The 19,511-nt window shown below is 37.4% G+C and overlaps 1 protein-coding gene across 1 annotated transcript in view; it reads left to right on the forward strand.

Moving 5' to 3' along the window:
• The window catches only part of TSG101 (tumor susceptibility 101), a 99,532-nt gene that overhangs the window by 16,368 nt on the left and 63,653 nt on the right, over window positions 1-19,511 (forward strand). Inside the window, exon 5 of the mRNA XM_043970586.1 lies at window positions 4,283-4,409. Coding sequence (XP_043826521.1) covers window positions 4,283-4,409 — 127 coding nt within the window. The remainder of the gene's footprint in view (window positions 1-4,282; window positions 4,410-19,511) is intronic.

The following is a 19,511-nucleotide window of genomic DNA, read 5'->3' on the forward strand; positions in this document are numbered from 1 at the left end:
ATTTTTAAATTTTTTTACATATAAGGTATTTTATTTTTTCCGTTACATGTAAAGATAGTTCTCAACTTTTGTTTATACAAGTTTTACAATTTCAGATTTTTCTCCCTCCCTCCCCCCTTCCCTAGACAGCAGGTAATCTGATATAGGTTATCTCTCTCTCTCTCTCTCTCTCTCTCTCTCTCTCTCTCTCTCTCTCTCTCTCTCTATATATATATATATATATATATATATATATATATATATATATATACCTATACATAGGGATATAGATATATCTATACACACACACACATATATATATATACACATAATAAAATTAATCCTATTTCTGCATTAGTCCTGTTATAAGAGAAAAAATCAGAGCAATGATGAGAAACCTCAAAATAGAAAAAAAAACCAACAGCACCAAAAACAAAAGAAATAGTATGGTTCAATCAGCATCTACTCCACAGTTCTTTTTTTTTTTTTTCTGGACTTGGAGATCCTCTTCCATCACTAGTCCCCTGGAACTCTTCTGTACCTAGTCCATAACAGTAGATCAACACACAGCGTTGATGATACTGTGTACAATGTTCTTCTGGTTCTGCTCATCTCACTCATTATCAGCCCACTCAAGACCCTCCAGGTTCCTCTGAACTCCTCCTGTTCATCATTTCTTACAGCACAACAGTATTCCATTGTATTCATATACCACAACTTGTTCAGCCATTCCCCAATTGATGGGCATCCCCTCAGCTTCCAATTCCTTGCCACCACATAAAGAGCAGCTATAAATATTTTTGTATATGTGGTTCCTTTTTTATGATCTCTTTGGGAAAAAGACCCAAAAGTGGTATTGCTGGGTCAAAGGGTATGCACAGCTTTATCTCCCAGTAATGAACTCTTAGCTGCATATATATCCGAAAGGTAATTTCTTCATCATTCCTTTAATTTGTTTATGATGTTCCCTTTTACATCATTGACACAAATCCATCGGAAGCCTATTTTTCCATATGATGTGAAATTTTGGAGGAGTGGAACAGGGTGTCAAACAGTGAGTTCTTATATTCCAGTAGATAGGATCTAACCCTAGGCTACCAGATTCATTTGCTTCTATGTGTTGTGTAATTAAATCTGTTCTGATAAAGCTTTCTATTTTTAAACCTAATACCAAATTGTTTTGCTAATTACTGCAATGTAGTGTAGTTTTAGATACAGTACTTTTGGGCCCCCTTAATTCCTTGAGATCCTTGATTTTTATTTTTGCCTCTAGATAAATTTTGAATTTTTTTCAAGTTCTATAAAGTAATCTTTTGATACTTTAATAGGTATGACACTAAATAAGTAAATTAATTTAGATATTATGATCATTTTTTGTTTTTTTGCGGGGCAATGAGGGTTAAGTGACTTGACCAGGATCACACAGCTAGTAAGTGTCAAGTGTCTGAGGCCTGATTTGAACTCAGGTCCTCCTGAATCCAGGACCGGTGCTTTAGCCACTGCATCACCTAGCTGCCCCTTATTATGGTCATTTTTATTATGTCAGCTTGGCCTACCCATGAACAATTAACATTCTCCAGTTATTTAGGTCTGTATTATCTTTAAATAGTGTTTTGTAGTTGTGTTCATATAGTGCCTGTTTGTATCTTGGGAGATAGATATCTCAGTATTTTGTACATTCTATATTAATTTTAAATGGATTTTTTTCTGTCTTTAAATAAGAATTTAAATACTTCTCCATTTTAAATAATGTGCAGTTTCTCTTTTGAAACTTGAGAAATAACAGTACAAATCAAAAAAGTGGTTGGTTTTGTGCATTTAAAAAGAGTTCTGTGTAATTCTATTTTGGGATATTTATGTATTTCATAGAGCTTGTGCACACCTGAATATTTATTTTGGGGAAAAAGCTTTGAGGTTTTTCTTCAAAACTAGCTGCGCATTGAAAGTGATAGCTTTAGTCATAAACCATTTATAAATCTTAATGTTTTCCCTTTTACAGTTCAGTCCAAGCCATGATCAGTTTTCTGTCATACTTGAGTAACTCTTAGGAAAAACATAATGATGACTGGCTATAAACATGAAGAAGAATTTTTAGTTTGGGAAATAAAAATCTTAAATTTTGGTCAAGTTATGTGGTACTACTGTTTGAAACCATTCTAGAAATTTTTCTGCAGAGTAATACAGCTTTCATTAGCTACAAAGCTTGATTACAGATATTTCAAAGATATAGACAGGAACATTAGACATTTCTCTTTAGTATCTTAAGGTTTGAGAGAAAATAATTTGGTATAAAAGGATCAAAAATCGTTCCGTTCCACAGGTATTCAGCAGTCTCATTTTAGAACAGTGCCTCATCAGTAGCTGTGTAAAATGTCCTTTAAATACCTTTAAGTGCTTTAAATGCTAGGAAAGAGAAAACTGGGGGGAAGTTTTTTACAGCAAGTTTCTCTGCTAGTGTCCTCATTTCTCAAATATATAGAGAACTTAGTCAAATATATAAGAATATAAGTCATTCTCCAGCTGATAGTCAAAGTATACGAAAAGGTAGTTTTCAAAGAAATCAAACTATCTGTACTCGTGTGAAAAAATGCTCTAAATCAAAATTGATTAAAGAAATGCAAATTAAAACAACTTTAAAGTACCATCTCACTTACCAGATTGGCTGATATGGCTGAAAAGGAAAATGACAAATAGTGACGGAGATGTGGGAAAATTGGGACGCTAATTTACACTGTTGGTGGAGTTGTTAACTGATCTACCCGTTCTGCAGAGCAGTTTGAAACTATGGCCAAAAGGCTATAAAACTGTTTGACCCATCCATCACACTGCTAGGTCTATATCCCAAAGAGATTTTTTTTTTAAAGAACCTAAATGTACAAAAATACTTACAGTAGCTCTTTTTGTGGTGGCAAAGAATTGGAAATTGAAGGGCTGCCCATCAACTGGGGAATGGCTAAATAAGTTGTGGTATATGATTGTGATGGAATACTATTGTGCTATAAGAAATGAGAAGCAGGATGCTTTTAGAAAAACTTGGAAAGACTTATGTGAACTGATGAAATGTGAAGTGAGCAAAACCAGTAGAACACTGTACGCAATAACAGCAATATTGTACAAGGATAAGCTATAAAGAATGTAGCTATTCTCAGCAGTATAATAATCTAAGACAATTCCAAAGGACTCATGTTTTGGGTGTTTTTTTTGGTCTTTTTTTTTAACAACTGGAAATATGTTTTATGTAACTGCAGATATACAACCTATATCAAATTGCTTGTTTTCTTAATGAAGGGGAAAGGAAAGGAGGGAGTGAGTTTGGAACTCAAAATTTTAAAAAATGAATGTTAAAAATTACATGTAACTGGGAAAAGATAAAATATTTGAAAAAAATACCTCTAATACTACAGAAACCAATTTTGCCATTTGAAAAAACTCCATACTTTTTTTCTTTTGTATTGCGACAAAAGGTGAAAAAGTTAAAACTGTTTAACTTTATCTCAGTACTGGTTTGTTTGGTGTTATACATACTGCATTCAGTATACTATTAGTTATTAAATAAAGTCAAGTAAATATACTTGAAAACCCAGGTGAATTCCAAATAGGGCTTGAAATATTTATCAATACATTGATTTTCTACCCTCAGTGAACTTAAAGTCTTAAAAGGAACCCACGGTTAAGAAACAGCATAAACATATACAAATAAATAAAACAAATACAAGAATGAATGGAGTTATAGTCCAAAATCATATTAGTGAATTAGATAGTTACTTGAGGAGTATTTGCTAAATGAGGTAGAAATTATCATTTAAAGGAGGGATAGCCTTCAATTTTATATGAGAAAGAAGAGATTATTTCTGAAAATTTTGGATAACCTCAATAAAGATTTAAAAGGGAGGGAATTAGGATGGTTATGCAGACCCATAAGAACAGTAGTATTTCTCTATTGAACTTTTAAATTTAATTTTTTTTCTTTTCTATTGGTACATTGAAGTGGCATATTAAAAAGAATGGAATTTACAAGATTGGGGTCATGTAAATAAAACTGGCCAGGAGAGAGGCAATATGGTAAAAAGGGCACCATAGTTAGTTTTGATAGATTTTTGCTTTGTGACCATGGGTAAAATCTTATCTTCAGTTCCTTCATAGGGTTAACAGTTCTTGTCCTGATTGCTTTCTCTGGCTATCATAAGGCAGACACTTGCTTGAACTTTTAAAAACTTTATAAATGTGAGCTATTTTTATTGTCATTGATGAAAAGCTGTTGAATATTTTGTATTTAATAAAATTTACTCGTTTTTTTCTTTAGCCACACTCTGACTTATTGGGTCTGATTCAAGTAATGATTGTGGTGTTTGGAGAGGAGCCTCCAGTGTTTTCACGTCCTACTGTTTCAGCATCCTATCCACCATACCAAGCAACAGGACCACCAAATAGTAAGTTGAATCTGGATTTAATTTTTTAAATATATATCAATATTATAAAAACAAATATTGTGTTTTAATCTCTTTCTGACCTTGCATTTGCATTAAAGCTTATTAAGTTAGTCTGTTGAAACATTCTGAAGCTTCATTCCTTCCCCATTCTAACCCAGAGGCTGTCATTTGCACTTCTGTTTGTGGGTAAAAATCTAAACATTAGTGTGTTAGCTTCTAAAAGGGAGGAAGCTGGAGTAGATAGAATTTCTCTAATTATACTTATCTGGAATAAGAGTTTGTAGGATGCTCTTGCCATCTAGATTGCTAGAGTCATAAAGTAATTAATTTTACAACATCAGATAAATTATCCACATAGTAAAACATATAAATTAAGAAAGCTAAATACCTTTAGATAATATCAATAGATGGAGAAAAAGCTATCTAGAAAAGCCAGCTGCTTCAACCAAAAAACTAATGGAATTTAGTAAAGTCCTGAATACAAGATTCACCTACCAAAAAAATCACATGCATTCTTATAGTAAAGACAAAAAAAATTTTTTAAAGAAGCTTCCTTTACAATAGTGACCAAATCCAGCAGATATTGAGAAATTAAGAATAAATAGAACCTGTATAAAGGACAACTCTAAACAGGTAATGGTTAAAATAATTGTATGGATGTTTTAGTGATTATGGATCACATTAACATAGCAAAAAATGACAATACTCTGCCAAGTTAATTTATGTATCTCATATGATGTCAATTAAAATATTATGTGGTTTCTTTATAGAACTAAACATTGGACTTTCCCCCTTTAAATATACCGTTTTGAAAATTCCATTCTAGATTTTGTACTAAGCTGCCATATTGAAAATATAGCATTGCAGGGACAGCTAGGTGGTGCAGTAGATAGAGCACTGGCCCCTGGATTCAGGAGGACCTGAGTTCAAATATGGCCTCAGACATTTAACACTTACTAGCTGTCTGACCCTGGGCAAGTCACTTAACCCCAATTGCCTCACCAAAAAAAAAGAAAAAAAGAAAAGAAAATATAGCATTGCAAATAGTATACTTTTGTGTTTAAATTTTCTTGTGTGTTTTTGTACTCTGAATACTCCCAAAAGGGCTTTGATAGGTTAGGATGATGGGCTGAATCTAATTAGATGAAATTTTCAATAAAGTGAATTTTCAGTTCAATTTTAAAAATCATTTAAAGTGTATGTGTGTGGGGGGGCAACTGGGGTTAAGTGACTTGCCTAGGGTCACACATCTAGTGAGCGTCAGTGTCTGAGGTCAGATTTGGACTCAGAACCTCCTGAATCCAGGGCTGGTGCTCTATCCACTGCACCACCTATCTGCCCCAAAAATCATTTAAATTTAAAAATTAACTGGGATTACATTAAGATTCAGAAAATTAATAGTATGGATCCAGAGTAAGGAGAAAAGTAGCTAGCCCTCATTTGATATGAAAAAGATGTAATGTTAGTGGTCAAGAAATTCTAAGTGAGTTAGCATTGTGATATGACAGATTAAAAAGATAGCATTCTTAGATTGCATGAATAGAAATATAATGTCCAAAACAAGGGCGGTTATGATCCAAATGTACTTCACAGTGGTTAGACTCACATCTGGAGTTTTGTGTTCAAATATATGTACATACATATCACGCTTTAGGAACCACAATGAATGACAGGCATGGAATACATTCAGAGGATGGTGATGTTTGGTGTTAGGAATGGAAACTGCTGTGTTAAGATGAGTTGAAGGAACTAGGAATTTATCCTGTAGAAGAGAGGACCTGAGGGTGGAAGTGAAAGAGGCAGGGATTATTATCCCCACTTCTGGTTGAGAATTACAAAGGTAAATTTTTATTTTCATATGAGAGAAATATATTTTAATACTTTAGTATTAAAGACAGCACTCAGACTCTCTGTTGTTTCATGTTGTCAGCAAATATACTTTTCTGGGTAATAACTTTTAGGTTACCTTTGACACTTGTCCTCATTAATAACATGCTATAACTTATATTTGTCATACATTTCTATTACCTTTTGTTTCATCTGCAAGGAGATTGAGTTGCATGTCTCATGATTTGTAGTTGTAGAACAACACCCAAAGAACAGATGGATTTTTAAAAATTTAAATAGAATTTTATTTTCCAAAATATATATAAAAACAAATTTTAACATCAATTTTTTAAAACTTTGTGTTCCAACTTCTCTTCCTCTCTCCATTCCCACCCCCCACCCACAAGAACTCAAGCAATTCAAAATAAGTTATACATGAGTAGTCATGGAAAACATTCCCATATTATCTAGGTTGTGAGAGAAAATAGTCAAAAAAAACCCAAAACTTCAGATAAAGGAATTGTCAAAGAAGAAAAAAAATTTTTTTTAATGTGTTCCCATCTGTTTTCAGATACTATCAGTTCTTTCTCTGTAGATGGGTTGCAATTTTCATAAATCCTTCAGGGTTATATGGGATCATTGCCTTGCTGAAAATAACTACTTGCTTCCCAGCAGATCATCTTACACCATTGCTGTTATTTTGTATATGGTACATTTCACTCTGCTTCAGTTCATGTAGGTCTTTTGTTCATCATAACCTGTATATAGTACCTTAAGCTTGACAGAGAATTTTCTTCACAATAGCCTAGCAAAGTAGGTACCATATGTTTTGCCATTACAATCAATCATCATAACTATTTCCCTCCATCCTATTCCCTTCCCATGATGTTTACTCTATTTTCTATCTTCTTTGTACCTATTCCTCCTCAAAAGTGTTTTACTTCTGACTATCCTCTCCCCCACTCTGTACTCTTTTTTTTTTTTTTTTTTTGCGGGGCAATGGGGGTTAAGTGACTTGCCCAGGGTCACACAGCTAGTAAGTGTCAAGTGTCTGAGGCCGGATTTGAACTCAGGAACTCCTGAATCCAGGGCCGGTGCTTTATCCACTGCGCCACCTAACTGCCCCTGTACTCTCTTTTTTTACCCTTCCTTCCTTCCTTATCCTCTTCCCCTCCTACTTTCCTGTAGGGTTAAATAGATTGCTCCTCCCAACTGGGTATGAATGTTATTTTCTCCATGAGCCCACTCTGATGAGATTAAGGTTTTTGAGCTAATTCTGTGTTCTAAATTTTTCTTCTTCCCTCCCTCTTCAGTCTATGAGATCAAGCAATTCAATATGTCATACTTGTGCAGTAATGCAGAACATCTTTACCTTCCTCAAAAGTGTTTTGCTTTTTACTGCTCTCTTCCCCAATCTGCCCTTCCCTTCTCCCCCCACCCCCCATCTCCCTCCCCTCCCTCAGGGCAAAAATATACTACCATACCTACTTGAGTAGGTATGTTAGTCCTTCTTTGAGCCAATTTGAACAGATGCATTTTTATGTAAGGGAGCAATACCCCCCCCTTTTTTTTTTGCAGGGCACAGAGGGTTAAGTGACTTGTCCAGGATCACACAGCTAGTGTCAAATGTCTGAGGCTGGATTTGAACTCAGGTCCTCTTGAATCCAGGGCCGGTGCTTTATCCACTACACCACCTAGCTGCCCCCAACGGCACCCCTTTTTAAAAAGCTTTGTAATTTTCCAAGTGATCTTGTCTACTCTTGGTTTCCTGGTTACTTCTGGGCCCAGGTCATCATACCTCGATTATGTGTCCAAGATAGTTGTTGGCCTAATTAAATGAATTTAAAGAAATGGTTTAGACAATGACCAAATTATTAGAATGAATGCATATTACCTCCCAGTTGGACTATTTTAAAAGGTGCAAATACTCTGCATTTATAAGTTTTATTGTCTTTATTGTAATCAGTCATTTCTTTGTATTGTTTCTCTTTAGAGCAAATTTAATTTTTTGATGCTTATCTCTTTGATTTCTTTTAGTCTGTTATGTGAAGTGTTCTCCTAACCCCATAGTGGGCATATGGCAATTTGTTGGTAGCATTCTCTGTACATCCTTACTATGTTAATCCAAATGACTTCTCTCTCTCTCTCACACACACACACACACACACACACACACACACACACACACACACTTCATAATAGTCCGTATAACATTATATACAAAGGAGATTTTAGTTTCACTTGAGAGTGACAGAAGAAAAAATATGTTTCCAGTTGTTGATAAGAAATCCTTTATAATATTTCATTGTGAAAGACAGTAAAAAGGAATTACTATGCTCAATGACCATTTTAAAGCTTTGACAGCTTGGGGGCCTGGTCTTCTGTTAGGGAGGCACCATGATAAAATGGAAAGAACAGGCCTGGAATTTGAATCCCCCAAGTTCCTTTCTAAAATTCAATGATGCAGTAATTCCAGATTCACCAAGAATAGTCAGAAGATGAGTGGTAATGGGGATGAACTGCTAATTTGGCATGCTCTGCAACCTTGTGCTAAATTCTTATTCTCTTGTCCTCATTCCTTTGGAGTCAAGATTGGTCATTGAATTGTTGGTCTAATTTCTTATGTCTTTTAGTTATTGTAGATATTGGTTTTACCCGGATCAAATGAGTTATCATATTTATATAAAGTGTTTTCCAATGTTTACTAGCATTGTAAATATTAGTTGTTGTTATTATTGTTTTAGCAAACCATTTTGCTTTCCCTTTCGTGTTAGTCTTGTGGAAAAGATGGAGTGACATGTACTAGATAATTGAATAGCTAGATTTTTTTTTCAGAATGGGTAGAATGGCTGGATCTGATATCTGCCTGAAAGGAAGTCTATTGTGGAATGCCATAGTTCTCTGTTCTTGGCCCTTTGCTATTTAACATTTTTATGGTTGACTTGGATAAAGACATAGAGGGCATTTGTATCAAATTTGCAGATAAGCTGGGAGAGATAATAGTTAATGCATTAAATGACAGAATCAAGATTCATAAAACCTCAACAGACCAGAACATTAGACTGAATTTAACAAAGTGTAATTTAATGGGAATAAATGTAAAACTCTATAGTTGGGTTCTTGAAATTAACTTCAAAAATACAAGCCAGGGAAGCCCTGATTAGAAGGCAGTTTGTCTGCAAATAAAATGAATATTTTAGTGGACTTAAAGATCCTATCAATTAGCAGTGTGACATAGCAGCCCAAAAAATGACTTTTGTGGCCTGCACTGGTGCTATTTATGTTTTTTTGTCATGGTCAGATTACATCTAGAATATTCTATTCAGTTCTAGGCACCCCATTTTACTAAGTTGGAAAGTATCCAAAAGTATGGTGACCAGTACAGGAAAGATAATGCCATATGAAGACTGGTAGAAGGAACTAGGAATGTTTACCTTGGCTCAGTCAGTCAACAAGTATTTTTAAGTACCTACTATGTATTAGAATTAAATAGATCATATGAATAAGAATGAGGTAATCTTTACTGTCAAGGAGCTTATACTCTATGGGGGAAACTTCAAACATATAGAGGCATATACTGGAACAACATACAGAGTAAATTAAAGAGCAGTGAGGGAGGGAAGGCACCAGCTGAAAGTGGGACCATGAAAGGCTTTGTGTAGAAGGTGGTACTTGAACTGCATCTTTAGAAGAGAAGTGTTTCAGCATTTGAATGGCTATCCTATGGGAGAGAGGGCCCTTGGACTTACTCTCCTTGGCCTTAGAAGAATGAGGTTCAGTGGGTAGCATTTTGCAAAGAAGCAAATTTGGGCTTGAAGTAAGGGGAAATTTGCTGGCAATTAGAGCTATTTAAAAGTAGAATGAGCTGTTTAGAAGGTAATAGGTCGGGGCAGCTAGATGGCGCAGTGGTTAAAGCACCAACCCTGAATTCGGGAGTACCTGAGTTCAAATCCGGCCTCAGACACTTGACATTTACTAGCTGTGTGACCCTGGGCAAGTCACTTAACCCCCATTGCCTACAAAAAGAAAAAACAAACCAACCAACCAAAAAAAAAAAGGAAGGTAATGGGTCCTGAGGTCACAGCCAAAATAGTAGAATATCAGGAAGAGGCATAATGAGCTATACCCCAAGCCACTCCCCCAAAACAAAGAAACAAAAACTCCAAACAAATTTAGAAATGCACCCAACCAAATACTGACAGGGAAATCAAAAGAAAAGTAAGTTGTTTCACCCTAGCTTGACATAGGAAGTCAGAAAAGTCTGGGGAGACAGTCTGGCCATGAGTGGGTGAAATGAAGGTTCCAGCACAGGGAGAAGCTGTTTACTGGAGCGAGAGTAGATCCCACACTCATACTGGGACACAGAGACCCCATGCAAAGAAGATTGCAGGCCTTAGGCAGAAGCAAATTCGGAAGTAAACATCAAGAATATGGTTCCCACCTTAGGAGCAGAGTGTGGAGTCTCAGTTTGAGCTTTTTACTCCCACAGAATTCCCAAACCACCACAGCCCTTGTGCCTTGTCTTGTTTTTGTGTGACCCTAGCTAAGAATGTTTTTTACATTTTTTTTAGTGAAATTTTATTGTGTTTTAAAATGTACAAAAAATTCTTTGGTCCATGGATTTGGCCCTTGGGCTATGCTTTCCTATCCTTGTTCTAACCCACTCTGAACCATGCAGAAAAATAACAAGGAGGCAAATTCCAGACCAGAGAATAGCCTACAGCTTTGTCACCTAAACCAATAGAGCTTCACTGTTTTCCGATAATGGATGAGTCCAGCCATAGTAGTGTGCTGTTGTTCACACCCAAACCCAAATCAGGAGTTTTCAGAGCTCAGATTGGGGGAGCGGGGGGGGGGGGGTGTTGGGGCAGCAGTCAGACTTTGTCCTACATCCTACCTCTTTGGAAGCGCTAACAACTTGCAAGTCCCTAGCCTGAACTGTCCATTAGGTCCTGAAGTAACACAGCACTCAATATTCCAAAAAAGCAACAGGATAAGCCCAGAAATTTCCTCCAGAAGCATACAGAGGCTGACCTTAACATCAATTCTGAAGTCAGAATGTAGGCTGAAAGAACAACCAGACAAAAAAAGAATCCTACACAAAAAACAATTATGACGGGGCAGCTAGGTGGCGCAGTGGATAGAGCACTGGCCCTGGAGTCAGGAGTACCTGAGTTCAAATCCGGCCTCAGACACTTAACACTTACTAGCTGTGTGACCCTGGGCAAGTTACTTAACCCCAATTGCCTCACTAAAAAAAAAACAAAAAACAAAAAAAACCAATTATGACAACAGGGATGCTCAAGACAAAAACTCAAAAGATAATGATTCCAAAACATCTATAAGCAAAGTCTCAGGGAAAAAAAATATAGCTTAGGCACAAATTCAAATAGAATTACTGGAAGATATCAAGCAAGAGTTTTTAAATGTTTTAGTAAAGGAAAGGAAATTAAAGCTATGAAAGGGAGAATTGGAAAGGCAATTAATAGCTTGGCAGAAGAGATTAAAAAACCTTCACCTGAGCAACAAATTCCCTGAAAATTAGAATGAACAAATTAGAAGCTAATGACACGAGGGCGGAGCCAAGATGGCGGAGGAAAGACATTAAGCTCACAGGGCTCCTGATACAATAACCCCCAAAATAACGATAAAAGAACCCTTGGGGTAGAAAAACACACAAAAATACAGACTGAGAGTTTTCTCCAGCTATAGATAGATTTCAGGGGGCTGTGCTGGGCTACGAATAAAGCCTAACCCCGTAATCAGACCGACACACCAGACACCAGCCAGAGGAATTTGCCCCAGTGCCTCTAAATCGGCTGCAGCACCGGCATCTTCTGGAACCGAGCACGCGGTTGGACTGAATGGGTGGGGGGGGGTGGGGGGGGGTAAGTGCAGGGGTACCAGTGGATTGGGGGGAAGGATCTGACTGTCCCACCCCAGCGGGCAACCAGAAAGAAACCCTGAGTGGCAGGAGACCCAGGTGGGGGAGGGGAGTAGGGGAGCAGTCTCATCGGAAGCTGAGAACCACACCACAGAAAGCTTTGCTGGTTGGTTTCTTAGTAAATAGGCATAGGGTTATCTCCAGACCTGAGAACAGGCCAGGTGAGATTAAAACCTGCCCCACCCCCACACCCCAAACCAAAACACCTGGGACCCTCTGAAGCTGAGAACAGGAGCGGAGCCGAGAAGCAGCCCCACCCCCCTACCCCCCAGTGGAGAGTTTAAAATCAAATAAAAGCGAGGCCAGGCAGGCTGAGAAGAAGCCCAACCATCCCCCAGGCCACACTGGAGCTTGAACAGTGTGTCCTAGAAGCAGCGCCACACTTTAAGGAGTTAAAAGACAAGAAATAGTAAGCCAGGATAAGTAGACAGAGAAAGCAGAAGACCACTGAAAACTTCTTTGGGGGTAAGGTAGACCACAATACAACCTCAGAAGAAGAAGATAATAACAGGGTCAAAGCTCCAACATCCAAAGCTTCCAAGAAAAATATGAACTGGTCTCAGGCCATGGAAGCTCTCAAAAGGGACTTTGAAGATAAAGTAGGAGAAATAGAAGGAAGATGTAGAGAAAGGGAGGAAAGAATGGAAAGGGAAATGAGAGCAATACAGGAGACTCATGAGAAAAAAGTCAACAGTTTGAAAAGCCAAATGGAAAAGGAGATTAAAAAACTGTCTGGTGAAAATAACTGCCTAAGAATTAGGATTGAACAAATGGAAGCCTAGTGACTTTATGAGAAACCAAGACACAGTAAAGCAAATCCAATTGAATGAAAAAATAGAGGGCAGTGTGAAATATCTCCTTGGAAAAATAGCTGACCTAGAAAATAAATCTAGGAGAGATAATTTGAAAATCATTGGACTACCTGAAAACCATGACCAAAACAAGAGCTTAGACACCATCCTCTAAGAGATTGTGAGGGAAAATTGCCCTGATATTCTAGAAGCAGAAGCTAAAATAGAAATTGAAAGAATCCACTGATCACCTCCTGAAAGAGATCCCAAAAGGAAAACCTCCAGGAATATTATAGCCAAATTTCAGAACTCCCAGGTCAAGGAGAAAATACTGCAAGCAGCTAGAAAAAAGGAATTCAAATACTCCAATAAGGATAAAGCAAGATCTAGCAGCTTCTACATTAAAGGACCAAAGGGCATGGAATATGATATTCCAGAGGGCAAAGGAACTGGGACTTCAGCCAAAAATCACGTACCCAGCCAAACTCAGTATAATTTTTCAGAGGCAAAAATGGGATTTCAATGAGAAAGAGGTCTTTCAAGCATTTGTGATGAAAAGACCTGAACTGAATAGAAAATTCGACTTTCAAATACAAGATCCTGGAGAAGCATAAAACGGTAAACAGGAAAAAGACTTTATGAGGGATATTAAAAGATCAAACTGTTTACATTCCTACATGGGAAGATAATACTTTGAAATCATAAGAACTATCTCAGTAAGAAATTCAGGGGCAGCCGGGTGGTGCAGTGGATGGAGCACTGGCCCTGGACTCAGGAGAACCTGGGTTCAGGTGTGACCTCGGACACTTGACAATTGATGGTTGTGTGACCCTGGGCAAGTTGCTTGGCCCCAGTTGCCTCACCAAAAAACAAAACAAAATTTCACAAGAAATTCACAGAAGACAGGGCTGAACTGAATATGAAGGGATGATATCTGGAAAGCATTTATGTTTTGTTATTTGTAGGGCAGACGGGGAGGTGTGTCTTATGTATGGGGCTGGATTTGGGCTTGGGGGGCATCCTGGGTCAAGGGCTGGTGCTTTTTCCACTGTGCCACCATGCTAATCCATGATGACATCATTAAAATAGGGTTGAGGTGTAGGAGGAACAACCTGGGGGAGGGAGAAGGGGAGAGAGGATCTGGGGAGAGGTATTTCACATGAAAGAAACAAGAAAGCTTATGGAGGAGAGTAGAAGAGGGGGAAGGAGTTGGGGAGTGAGTGAACCTTAATATCATCAGAATTAGCTCAAAGAAAGACTAACATACATACTCAAGTAGGTATAGTTATATAATTTTGCCCGGGGGGGGGGGGGGAGGGAGAAAACGGAGGGGGGGAGCAGAAGGGAAGGAGGAAAGGGCAGATTGAGGGAGAGAGCAGTAAAAAGCAAAACACTTTCAAGGAAGATGAAGATGTTCTGCATTACTGCACCAGTATGACATATTGAAATGCTTGATCTCATAGGGAGGGTTGAGGAGGGAGGGAGGAAGAAAAATTTAGAACACAGAATTAGCTCAGGGACCCTGATCTCATTGGAGTGGGCTCATGGAGGGAATAGCTTTCATTCCCAATTGGGAAGAGCAATCTATTTAACCCTGCAGGAAAATAGGAGGGGAAGAGGAGAAGGAAGGAAGGGTGAAAAAAGGGAGTGCAGAGCTAGGGAGAGGATAGTCAGAAGTAAGGCACCTCTGAGGAGGAATAGGTAAAAAGAAGATAGAGTAAATGTCATGGGAAGGGAGTGGGATGGAGGGAAATAGTTATGATGATTGATTATAATGGCAAAAATGTATGGTACCTACTTTGCTGGGCTTCTGTGAAGAAGATTCTCTGTCAAGCATAAGGTACTATATAGAGGTTGTGATGAACAGGATGCTATTGGGAAAACCTGGAGAGACCTACATGAGCTGAAGCAGAGTGAAATGTACTGTATACAAAATAACAGCAATAGTGGGGGATGATCTGCTGGGAAGCATGTGGTTGTTTTCATCAAGGCAATGATCCAATATAACCCTGAGGGACTTATGAAGATTGCAGCCCATCTGCAGAGAAAGAACTGATAGTATCTGAAAACAAATGGAAACACATTAAAAAAATTTTTTTTTTCATTTCCTCTTTGACAATTTCTTAATCCAAAGTTTTGGGTTTTTTGACTGTTTTCTCTCACAACTAGCTAATATGGGAATTTTTCCATGACTACTCATGTATAACTTATTTTGAATTGATTGAGTTCTTGTGGGTGGGGGGTGGGAATGGAGGGGGGAAGAGAAGTTGGAACACAAAGTTTTTTAAAAATTGATGTTAAAATTTTGTTTTTACGTATATTTTGGACAATAAAATTCTATTCAGAATTTTTTTTAAAAGCTAATGACTCTACAAGACAATGAAAAAGATTAAAACAAAATCAAAATGCTGGTAAAAAAAATAGAAGGAAATGTAAGTATATCATAGCTAAAATAACTGACCTGGAAAAAAATCGAGGAGGAAAATAATGAAGAATCATTGAATTTTGAATGCCATGACAAAAAGAAGAGCCTAGGGGAAACAGTTTTTACACCCAGTGTTTCTGATAAAGACCTCATTTCTAAAATATATAGGAAACAAAATCAAATTTATTTATTTCCCAAGTTTAGAAAACAGTATATTTCACAGACTTATTGCTAATATAATTGAATGCATGTAATCAATCAACAAATATTTATTCAACATGTACTGTTCCTACTGAATCTACATGTATTGCTCTGTCTAGCAGAAGTCCTGGCCCAGCTTTTCCAGGTACTATGGAAAATATAAAGAAATGTCTCTTAGAAGCTTCAATGGCTAAATCAAATTTATAAAAATACAAGTCATCCCTCAATTGAGAAATGGTCAAAGGATATGAACTTCTAGGAACATCATAGCCAAAATCTAAAAGCTTTCAGGTCAAAGAATTTTGCAAGTGGTCAGAAGGAAAAAAAATTCAAGTTTGGAAGAGCCGTAATCAGGATGACACAAGATTTAGCAGCCATCATCTTGAGGGAGCAGAGAGCTTGGAATACCATATATTTAGAAGGCACATGATATATATTATATGCTTATAGTTTGCTGATGGGGAAAAAAAATAAGTGGATTCTGGGAAAATGGCAGAATAAGTCAGGAAATTACCTGGCTCTCCCAAATTCCTTCCCAAAATAATTTAAAATAAGGTCTCAAATGAATGTTAGAATGGCAGAGATGCTTAAAAGTGGGGGTAAAGCATTGTTTAGCCTAAGACAACTTGATATGATTTCCTGTGGTGGTGGTAGTCTAGCCTGATTAAAGTACAGATACTGGAGAATCAATAAACAAGAAGTCCAGGGAGCAACAGCAATTGTTTTGGCAACAGACTCAGCTTCAGGAACTTTTACCTCATGAACAGTGTGGGTGTCAGATGCTTGATATGGGGAAGATTGCAGGGTCTTTCTCTGGCACTGAATACTAAACAGACATGGTCCCAGACTATGTCTGTGGGTGGGGAGGAGTGAGTATATGCTGGTGAGTGTGGTTGCAGAGGGGTAGTCAGGGACTCTGCTGGTTTCCCTCCCTATTTCCTGGTGTACTCCCTTCCTACCTCTTTCCATTCTTCTCATAAAGACATAATAGAACCACTACCAGGATATGTCTAATTAGACTCCCTCTGTTGCTACCACTGATAATGATGATGGGGTTCAGTGGAGATAAACATATTACTCATGAGAGAGTAGAGTCCCTTGTTTTGGTACCTGGGTGAGTTGAAGCTTGCAGCCTTAGGAGGGAATGCAGGAAGTAAGAGCATTTGGAGTGACAACTTGGTCGGGGGCCCTGGTCAAGGCCCAGGGACAGAGAGGAGTAAAATAGAAATTGAAAAAATCCACTAAAAGAGATCGTGAGATGAAAACTCACAGGAACATATTGTGAAAGAAAACAGACAGAAAAAAAACCTCAACAAAAATAAAGTTTAAAAAAAAGTATGCTTCAATCTGTATTCAGACACCATCAGTTCTTTCTCTGAGGATGGATAGCATTTTTCATCATAAGTCCTTCAGAGGTGTTGTGGATCATTGTATTGCTGAGAATAACTTAATTCATTCACAGCTGATCATCTTACAATATTACTGTTACCTTATACATAGTACATTTCACTTTACATCAGCTCATGTAAGTTTTTCCAGGTTTTTCTGAGAGAATCTTGCTCATCATTTCGTATAGCACAGTAGTATCCCATCATGATCACATACCACATTTTGTTCATTCCTTCCCCAATTCATAGGCATTCCCTCAATTTCCAATTCTTTGCCACCAGAAAAGAGCTGCTATAAATATTTTTGTACATGTAGGTCCTTTTTCTTTTTGTTTTTTATCTCTTTTTGGATACAGATGTGGTCATGGTTTTGTTAGGTCAAAGAGTATGCATGGTTTTATAGCCCTTTGGGCATAGTTCCAAATTACTCTACAGAATGGTTGAATCAGTTTGCAACTCCACCAACAGTGCATTAATGTCTCATTTTTCCCACATCCCCTCCAATATTTGTAATTTTCCTCTAATGTTTTATTAGCCAAGCTAATAAGTATGAGATAGTACCCTAGAATTATTTTGACTTGCACCTCTTCAGTCAATAGTGAATTAGAGCATTTTTTCATATAGCTATATTTATACTTCATCTGAAAACTTCATATCTTGATCATTTATCAATTGGGGAATGGCTCTTATTTTTATAAATTTGCCTCAGTTCTCTCTATATATAGTTTGAGAAATGAGCACAGGAACATTATTGCCCAAGTTTCAAAGCTCCCAGGTCAAGGAGAAAATGCTACAAGCAACTAAGAAGTTATTTAAATATTGTGGAGGATGACACAAAGTGTAGCAGCTTCTACATTAAAAGAACAAAGAGCAATGAATATAGTATTCTGAAGAGCTGGGTTTGCAACCAAAAATAACTTAACTAGCAAAGCTGACTGTAATTCTTAAAAATATATATATATATTTTATGAATTAAAGGACTTTCAGGTAAAGGAAGGAGGTTTAGCAGTACTGGATCTTAAACTGTTATAAGTGTGAATGCATAAGAGTACTATGTAGTATTGTCTAAGAAATAGAACACTATGTGGTTAAAATTTCTGGGAAAACTGGAAAGTAGATGGGCATAAATTGCATATAGACTGTAACGATTGTAATGATGCCACATGCTGGAGACTTACTGTAGGAAAGCTCTGCCATGAGGAGGAAGCCACGCAGCTTTTTGGCATCAGGAAGTGATGTTTGCTTGTGGGAGGAAGAAGGGGCAAAGCTGCTTCTCTCGCTCTTTTTTGTCAGGATTCTGGTGGAGAGTGGAGCTAGAAATGTGCTCTCCCTTTAATAGATAGATGAATCTGGGCCTTTTTTGCTCTCTCTTCACCAAATTCTTATTCTCCTTAATAAATGCTTAAAAGTCTAAACTCTTGCTAAAGCTTATAATTTATTTTGGCGACCACTCATTAGATATTTTAGACAGACTAGCTAGAATTTTAGCCCCTTACAAGACCAATCTTACACTGTTTACCAAAATAAGGTCAACATGACCTAGACATAAAGGGAGATAAAAGAAAATTAGAACATGGAACATATTACCTATTAGATTTATGGATAGAAGAATTTATGAATAAACGAGATAGAAGGCATTGTGAGATGTAAAATGGATAGTTTTAATTTCATTAAATTAAAAAGGTTTTGGTAGCCAAGATTAGAAGGAAAGCGGAAAATTGGGGGAGGAGGATTTATAGACAGTTTCTCAGATAAAGGTCCTATACCTCAAATATACAAAGAATTTTGTCAACTTTATAAGAATGAGTCATTCCCCAGTTGATAAATGGACAAAGGATATAAACAGGCAGTTTTTGGATGAAGAAATCAAAGTTATGTATGGAGGAGTTGCTCTAAATCAGCATTAATTAGAAAAATGCAAATTTAGACAACTTTGAGATGTCATCTCACACCTTTCTCATTGACTAAAATGATAGAAGAGGAAAATGGCAGATGTTGGTGGGGATGTGGGAAAATTGGGAAACTAATACACTATTGGTGGAACTGTGGACTGCTCCAATCATTTTGGAGAACAATCTGGAATTATGCCCAAAGAGTTACAAAACTATTTGTATGGGGCAGCTAGATGGCGCAGTGGATAGAGCACCGGCCCTGGATTCAGGAGTGCCTGAGTTCAAATCCGGCCTCAGACACTTAACACTTACTAGCTGTGTGACCCTGGGCAAGTCACTTAACCCCAATTGCCCCTCAAAAAAACAAAAAAAACCTATTTGTACTCTTTGACTCAGCAATACCCCTTTTAGGTCTGTTTCCCAAGGTGATCAGAGGAAAAGAAGAATCAGTATGTTCATAATATTTATAGTCCCTCTCTTTGTGATGAAAAAACATGGAAATTGAGATGATACCCATCAGCTGGGGAATGGTTGAAAAAATTGTGGTATATAATTATGATGGAATACTATTGTGCCATAAGAAATGATGAGCAGGTCGACATGCATGAAATAATGAAGAGTGAAATGAGCAAAG

This window comes from Dromiciops gliroides, chromosome 6 (assembly GCF_019393635.1).
Source record: "Dromiciops gliroides isolate mDroGli1 chromosome 6, mDroGli1.pri, whole genome shotgun sequence".
Lineage (NCBI taxonomy): Eukaryota > Metazoa > Chordata > Mammalia > Microbiotheria > Microbiotheriidae > Dromiciops > Dromiciops gliroides.